General features: G+C 44.4%; 1 protein-coding gene across 1 annotated transcript; it reads left to right on the forward strand.

The window, feature by feature from the left end:
* The first annotated feature begins 1,488 nt into the window (after positions 1 to 1,488).
* Positions 1,489 to 2,854, forward strand: LOC138874093 (uncharacterized). Its single transcript, XM_070152596.1, has 3 exons — positions 1,489 to 2,121; positions 2,239 to 2,736; positions 2,822 to 2,854. Exons 1-3 carry the CDS (start codon positions 1,489 to 1,491, stop codon positions 2,852 to 2,854), a joined length of 1,164 nt encoding a protein of 387 aa, XP_070008697.1.
* Positions 2,855 to 9,036: the final 6,182 nt, after the last annotated feature.

Below are 9,036 nucleotides of genomic sequence, written 5' to 3' on the forward strand. Positions count from 1 at the left end.
ATCTCGGCCGTCCCGACTCCCGAGTCAGCAACTGCTGAGGAAAACAGAATCCTGCGGTTCCGCATGTTGGAAATCTTGAATGACTGGAATAACGGAAAAGAGCCACCGAGTGTAATCCCTGGGTTCCCTGAGTTGTTCTCTAGGACAAGTGGGACTTCCAACGTCCCCATAATCTATCCAACTACCCCATTCGGGTACCCGGCCATTTCAGCCCACTCTGCTGGATCACCCTATGATTCTTATCCCCGGATGTCAACAACAAATGTAGCTACAGGCATGTTCATGGCACCGCCCTGCCCAATCGTAGCACAGCCCGCTACACACATGCCGAATTTTGACTCATCCTCATTCACATTTCAAGCACCATCCTTCTCACTTGAACCAACTCGGTTCATCACCAGCACTCATCCTCAATACGAGTTTGCGCCTGGGCAAGATCAAAACCCCAAAGCTTTTGAACAAGATGAGATGGCAAAAAGAATGAGGAGCCTCGAGAAAAGTTTGAAAAACATGCAAGGTTTAAGCGGGCAGAAGAGTGTTTCCTATACTAATCTGTGTATGTTTCCACATGTACATTTGTCGTTAGGGTTCAAAACACCAAAGTTTGAAAAGTATGACGGGCACGGCGACCCCATTGCTCATCTCAAGAAGTATTGCAACCAATTGTGTGGAGCCGGCGGAAAAGAAGAGTTGTTGATGGCATACTTCGGAGAAAGCTTGGTAGGAATAGCCTCGGAATGGTATATGGACCAAGATATATCTCGATGGCATATATGGGATGATCTCGCCAGAGATTTTGTAAGACAATTTCAGTATAATATTGACATCGCACCAGACAGAAATTCTCTGTCAAACTTGAAGAAGAAACCCTCGGAAAGTTTCAGAGAATATGCTATTAAATGGCGCGAGCAAGCATCAAGGGTAAAACCTCCCATGGACGAGATAGAAATGGTCACTACTTTCCTCAAGGCTCAAGAATCAGACTACTTCCAGAACATGATGTCAGCCATGAGAAAGCCTTTCGCGGAAGCGATCAAGATCGGGGAGATGGTAGAGAATGGTTTGAAAACGGGTAGGATCTTAAGTCAGGCAGCCATAAGGGCAACCTCCCAAGCTGTCCAAAGCGGGTCCGGAGGAATGTCAAGAGGGAAGAAAAAGGAAGAAACGTCCATGGCAACATCAGAAGAGAGGGAATATCGCAATCCCAGGCCCCGTTTTCCAGAAAGAACCCCACAACATTACTACCCCCACCAAAATGTGACCTATGCTCCTCAACCCTACATGGTCATGAATACCCAGCCTTATGTCCAGCCGCCACAACAAGCCAATCGAGGCCAAGCTCCACCTCCCAGAAATCAGCCTCCCTACCGAAACCACTATAATCCGCAACCACCTCAAAATAACTTCCGCCCTCAAGAACCACCCAGAAGACGGACTTTCACACCCATTGGTGAACCGTATTCTACCTTGTTCCCAAAGCTAGTCCAAATGGGTTTCCTGCAACCAGTCCCTCAGACAAGGCACAATCCGGCATCACCTGCTTACAAAGCCGGTGTTAGGTGTGCTTATCACTCGAGAGAAGAACGGCACGATACAAATGATTGTTGGACTTTGAGAAGGGTGGTTGAGAGCTTAATAGAGCAGGGAAAGATAGTATTGAGGGACGAGGAGGTCCCAAATGTCACCAACAATCCATTGCCCGCTCACAATAACGGGACGTTGATTGGAATGATTTATGAGGACAAAGAGTTTGATCGTTCCCTAAAAGTTATAATCGCCATCGTCGATGCAGGGAAAAAGCCTAAAGCCGCCCCAAAGCTAGAGAAAGGGGAAAAGAAGACTAGTACTGTCAAGGTTGAGCTCGAAGAGAAGGTCGAGACAAAGACAGTGACGATGGTGCCTGCGAGGAATGAAGTTCTTTACGTTCCACGAGGTCGAGCAGAGAAGCCGCAGAGATTCAAAGTCAAAAGGGCAAAACCAATGTATGTACCGAAAGGGGCCTATGTGGTCCGGGGGACGATTCAACTACCTCGTCTGAATGAGCCAGTGGTTATCGGACGCATACCACAGAAGCCGATGACAGACCCGTCCACAGTACCGTGGAACTATCAAAGAAAATTGGTTACGTACAAAGGCAGAGAAGTCACGGGGGAACTTCCGGAGAATACTTTCATTGGAAGATATTCAAACACTCAAGAGTTAAACAACGCCACACGGAAACGCTTCCCACCCAAGAAGCCTGTAAGCGTTGAAGAAGCAGAAGTTTTCTTCCAAAAGATGAAAATGCCTGACTACAAAGTGGTGGATCAGTTACGCAAGTGCCCTGAGCAAGTGTCTATGCTATCTCTGCTGATGAGATCGGCTGAACATCAGAAAATCTTGCTCAAAACCCTAAACGAAGCGTATATACCGGCTGAGACTTCAGTTGAACAACTGGAACGAATGACGGAAAGGTTCTTCATTGTTAATCAGGTTTCTTTCAGCAAGAACGACTTACCTCCGGAGGGAGCGTCTCACAACAAAGCTTTACATCTAATAGTTAAGTGCGAAGACTACTGCGTCAAGCGGGTAATGTTGGATGGAGGTTCGGGTGTTGACATTTGTCCGCTCTCCATGCTACAGAGGATGGAAATTGGGACCGGAAGAATTCGCCCCAATAATGTCTGCATAAGGGCCTTTGATGGCGTCAAGAGGGACACCCTCGGTGAAATTGACTTGGAGTTAACTATAGGACCGGTGGAGTTCGAAATAACCTTCGAGGTGCTTGATATGGATATGTCTTACAATTTTCTCCTCGGAAGACCGTGGATTCATGCTGCAGGGGTTGTACCTTCCACTCTTCACCAAATGGTGAAGTTTGAATATGAAGATCGGGAAATTGTGGTCCACGGAGAAGACGAACAGTCTATTTATCGGGACCCATCCATCCCATATCTGGAAGCAGGGGAAGGGAGTGAGCACACGGTTTATCAGGCTTTCGAAGTTGTGTTGGCAGAGCAGTATGAAGAAGGAAGACCTTTCCCCCAACCTTTCTTGTCCAACACCTCAATCATGGTGGCTAAAGAAATGATCCGACATGGATTCAGACCAGGGAAAGGGCTTGGACGAACGCTGCAAGAAATAACGGAACCTATCACCTTGCCTTCCACTAAGAAACTTTTTGGGATAGGTTTTCAACCCACTCCAAAAGATGAAGAGTGGGCAAAGAAGAGGAAAAATGAGGGTTGGAAGCTGCCTCGACCATTGCCACATTTATATGAGACTTTCGTCGGACCGAAATACATCGAAGAAGAAGACGATGAGCCTTTTACGACCGAAGAGATCGAAGAGATATGTGGGACAATGAGAGGAATGCTATATGAAACTCACATGGTTCAACCGGGAGAAGGCACAAGCACCGCTGAAATGCTATATGTGGGGCCAAATGCCAAGCTTCGAAATTGGGAGGCCACGCCGTTCCCAACTAGGCGGGAGTCCGGGTAGACCTGTCCTGCCACCTTTCCTGCATCACGAGTTATCCTAGGATGTAACTCAGGTGTTTTTCTTTAGTTTCTTGTTTTGACTTCCTGAATTATAAACCTTGTTATCTTACCAATTCCAAGGAATAAAATCAGTATTTCCTCCTTTTTTCTTTTATTCTGTTTTTTGCTATTTTTCCTTTATTTTTTTTTCAGTTATAATAATACGGCTTTAAATAATATGACATGCTTGCGGACTTCACGCCCAGATCACAACAAGCTGTTTAATTGTGAAATAATGAACCAAGAACCGGAATATGATGAAGAAGATGCTTTTAGGGAAATAAATCGAGAATTGGAACACTTTGAGAATAAACCTAAGCCGAATCTGAATGACACCAAACTGGTTAATTTGGGAACTCCTGAAGAAATCCGAGAGACCAAAATAAGCATTCACACGGACGAAAAAATGTGAGACGCGATAATTCAACTCCTTTTTAAATTTAAAGATGTGTTTGCTTGGTCATACGATGACATGCCAGGATTAGGTGTTGATCTAGTAGTGCATAAATTGTCAATCTACCCTGATTGTCCTCCAGTTCAACAAAAGCAGAGAAAGTTCAAGTCTGATGTCAGTGATAAGATTAAAGAAGAAATCACCAAGCAGTTGAAAACAGGAGTAATCCGGGTAGTCCAGTACACTACGTGGTTGGCGAATGTAGTTCCAGTGCCGAAAAAAGATGGGAAGACTCGGGTATGTGTAGATTATCGAGATTTGAATAGGGCGAGTCCCAAAACAATTTCCCATTGTCCAACATCCACATCCTTGTTGATAATTGTGCCAAACATGAGATACAGTCTTTTGTAGATTGTTACGCTGGATATCATCAGTTGTTGATGGATGAAGAAGACGCCGAGAAAACTGCTTTCACTACACCTTGGGGGACTTACTGTTATCGGGTTATGCCATTCGGTTTGAAGAATGTTGGGGCAACTTACATGAGAGCCATGACTACCATTTTTCATGACATGATGCATCAAGAGATAGAGGTGTATGTGGACGACGTGATAATCAAGTCCAGGACTCAGGACGATCATGTCCAAGACTTGAGGAAATTCTTCGAGAGACTAAGAAAGTACGACTTGAAGCTGAACCCGGCTAAATGCGCCTTTGGAGTCCCATCGGGCAAGCTTTTGGGTTTCATAGTAAGCAGGAGAGGGATCGAGTTAGATCCAACAAAGATAAAATCTATCCGAGATCTACCTCCTCCAAGAACAAAGAAAGACGTGATGAGTATATTAGGCAGGTTAAACTATATCAGTCGATTCATTGCCCAACTAACTAGCACGTGTGAGCCCATATTCAAGCTATTGAGGAAGGATGCAGCAATCAAATGGACGATTGAGTGTCAAGAAGCTTTTGACAAGATCAATGAATATCTGTCAAATCCTCGAGTTTTGGTCCCGCCAGAGCCAGAAAGACCCCTGTTCTTGTATCTGACAGTATTGGAAAATTCCTTCGATTGTGTCCTCGGGCAACATGACATAACCGAAAAGAAAGAGCAGGCGATCTATTACTTGAGCAAGAAATTCACCAGCTATGAGGCCAAGTACACTTTGTTGGAAAGAACGTGTTGCGCTTTGACGTGGGTCGCTCAAAAATTGAGACATTATCTCCAAGCTCATACTACTTACCTCATAAGCAGGTTGGATCCGTTAAAGTACATATTTCAGAAACCAATGCCTACCGACAGACTGGCCAAGTGGCAAATCTTGCTTACTGAATTTGACATAGTCTATGTCACTCGCACGGCAATGAAAGCCCAGGCATTAGCGGATCATTTGGCCGAAAACCCGATTGATGAGGAATACCAACCCTTGAGTACTTATTTTCCAGATGAAGAAATAAACACCATAGATGTAGTCTCGAAAAATGCTCATGTTTGGAAGATGTTCTTTGATGGGGCCGTAAACGCCAAAGGTATAGGAATTGGGGCAATCTTGATCTCACCCTCTGGTCAGCACTATCTTGCTACAGCTAGGCTTCGCTTCTTTTGCACGAACAACACAGCTGAATATGAAGCATGCATCATGGGCATGCATATGGCGATCGATCAGGATGTTGAAGATTTATTGATTATGGGGGACTCTGACCTGATTATCCAGCAAGCCCAGGGTGAATGGGAAACTCGGGATGTCAAGCTTATTCCTTACCGACAGCACGTGGAGGATCTAGGCAAGCGTTTCAAATCAATAGAGTTCAGGTATATCCTGCGGTGTCACAACAAACTAGCGGATGCACTTGCCACCTTAGCTTCAATGTTACCTTACCCAGGCAACGCCCACGTCGATCCCCTGGAAATCCAAATCAGGGAAAGACACGATTACTATAATGTAGTCGAGGCAGGATCAAGTACCTAGCCATGGTACCATGATATCAAGAGGTTCTTGAAGACACAAGAATACCCCGAACATGCTACTGGAGATCAAAAGAGAACTATTAGGCGACATGTGGATGGTTTCTTTTTGAGCGGCAAAATATTGTATAAAAGAACCCCGGACCTCAACTTTTTAAGATGTGTTGACGCCGAGGAGGCAGGAAGAATCATGCATGAGGTACACGCGGGAGTAATCGGGCCCCACATGAATGGGTATGTTTTAGCAAAGAAAATCCTTCGAGCAGGTTATTACTGGATGACCATGGAAAAGGACTGTTTTAGTTTCGTTCAAAATTGTCATCAGTGTTAGGTGCACGGCGATCTGATTCATGCACCTCCCACAGAACTGCATCCCATGTCTGCACCTTGGCCATTTGTTGTTTGGGTCATGGACGTCATTGGTCCGATTGAGCCAAAGGCTTCAAATGGGCACATATTCATATTGGTCGCTATCGACTACTTCACAAAATGGGTAGAAGCTGTCACTCTCAAATCGGTCACTAAGAAGGTTGTGGTGGATTTCGTACATTCAAATCCTATCTGTCGTTTTGGTATTCCTGCGACTATTATCACAGATAATGCGGCAAACCTGAAGAGTCACTTGATGGGGGACGTATGCGAACAGTTCAAAATAACGCATAGGAACTCCACTCCTTATCGGCCCAAGGCCAATGGCGCTGTTGAAGTAGCAAACAAGAACATCAAGAAAATTTTGAGGAAGACGATCCAGAGTTCCCGACAATGGCATGAACAATTACCCTTTGTTTTGCTGGGATATCGCACTACAGTACGCACATCAGTAGGGGCAACCCCCTACTTGTTGGTTTATGGGACCGAGGCTGTGATACCAACAGAGGTAGAAATTCCTTCGCTCCGAACCATTGTTGAAGCAGAGATTGAAGATAGCGAGTGGGTTAAGATTCGATTGGAGCAGTTGACTTTGATTGATGAGAAATGAATGGCCGGTTTTTCACGGGTAGTTGTACCAACAAAGAATGGCCCGTGCTTACAACAAGAAAGTACGACCCAGGAATTTTGAAGTAGGTCAACTAGTATTAAGGCGCATTCTGCCACATCACCAGGAAGCGAAAGGAAAATTTGCTCCTAATTGGAAAGGCCCGTACATCACCAGGAAGATACTGCCGAGAGGAGCATTGTATCTGGGTGATATTGAAGGAAATGATCTTGAAACAGCAGTGAATGCAGATGCAGTCAAAATGTACTATGTCTGAGTTTTACTTCGGTGATGTCTTGGCGCATTTGGGATGATGAAGGTTTTATCCCCACTATCCAAACACTACCAACTCTCTCTACAAACCTCTTAGCCTGTTACATTTCTTTGGCTACCCTCCTTAAAAAAAACCAACATTGATTGAGCCTGAACTACGTCTGACTTGATTCCGAAAGGATACGTATGTAGCCTCTCTCTGGGGTTCAGTCACACCAAAAATAAAATCCAATTTACCCTGAAATTGAAACTGGGGCACACCAAATGGTTCAGAAGTTGTAATTTCATCTACAATTCTTTTACCAAGTACAAGTCCTTCGGATCAATTGCCAAAGGCAGGGAAGCCAAGAGATATCATGATTGGAGGCCGGTACATTCAAAATTGAGAGAAATAAAACGAGAGAGTCTCGTTGGTGAAAACCTTCGGGCATCGTGAGGCGACGGGAGTAGATAAATCGAAAATGAGAGAGCTTGTTTAGTAAAAACTCGCAAAGAGTGCTATCAAGCGATAGCAAGGAGAGAAATGAGAGCGGTCGACTAGCGAAAACCCGCAAAGGGCGCTGTCGGTCGAAAAGATGATTCCACCTCAGAAAGTTCTGGCAAGGTTCCACTCGTTTGGGAACATAAATCCATTTTGGTTCATGAGGAAATGCAAGTTCGCGAAGATTGGGCATCCAGTCCAAAAAGCATGTCATGTCAATTTAAAGTCAGCATGTTGCCTCAAATAAGTCTTTCTTGTCCCGAAAGGGACACTTCTCTTTTAAAGTTCGTTTTCTTCGCTCTTTGTTTCACCTTTCTTTAAATCCCTTTCATTTTAACCCCAAATTCCAAATGTGATGAAAGGAAAAGGTGGCAGGGCCGGTTTCACGGAGCTCCGTTTAGTAAGAATAAAGAAAATACCCCGCTTCAGTGGTACGTCTGTCCAATCCCGATTGATCATGATGCTGATTGTTTTCGCAGTAAAGCCACACACAAGAAAAAAAAAAAAGAACCGGCAAATCCCCACAGGGTCTCCCTTTGTACAAATCCCCACAGGGTCTCCCTTTGTAAAAATCCCCACAGAGTCTCCCCTTGTAAAAATCCCCCAAAGAGTCTGCCCCAGCAAATCCCCAACGAGTCTGCCTTATAAAAATCCCCACAGAGTCTCCCCAATAAAAATCCCCACTAAGTTTGCCTCGGTAAAAATCCCCAAACAGAATGGGATGGAATAATCAAAGCCTTACACGGGCGAATCATCGCAAAATCCGGAAATGTGAGTCTGTTTAGTTTAAAAGGGTTTCGCCTGTAAATCCAATCAATGGCAGAGTTTCTCAACTGGAATAAGGACGGGAAAAAGCAATTGGAACAATCAAGGACACGGAACCAACCACCGTTTTCAAACTGACAATTGTTCTTTGTTTGGAAAATTGAAACAGGTGCGATCCAAAGCAACCATGCAAGAAGCAGGTGCCGCCCAAAAGGAAAAGAAATACGTGAATGTAAGAAACAGCTTTGCAATAGGGAATCAACCCAAAAGGGAAGTTTCCCCAAATTCTCTTCTGCATTTTACAAAAAAAAAATGAATGAAAAAAAATAATAAAAATAAATAAATAATAAAAAAAAGAAAAGGAAGTGAGAAGAAAATTCAAAAAGAGGTTTAGTTAGAATCCCCAATATTTCCTTTTAGCCAACATTAGGGCTCCAATCCCTGAGTTGAGCGTTTTTCCTTTAGCCAACATTAGGGCTCCAATCCCTGAGTTGAGCGATTTGCTTTTAGCCGACATTAGGGCTCCAATCCCTGAGTTGAGCGTTTTTCCTTTAGCCAGCACTAGGGCTCCAATCCCTGAGTTGAGTGTTTTTGCTTTTAACCGACATTAGGGCTCCAATCCCTGAGTTGAACGTTTTTTCTTTAGCCAACATTAGGGCTCCAATC

This window comes from Nicotiana sylvestris, chromosome 7, assembly GCF_000393655.2.
Source record: "Nicotiana sylvestris chromosome 7, ASM39365v2, whole genome shotgun sequence".
NCBI lineage: Eukaryota > Viridiplantae > Streptophyta > Magnoliopsida > Solanales > Solanaceae > Nicotiana > Nicotiana sylvestris.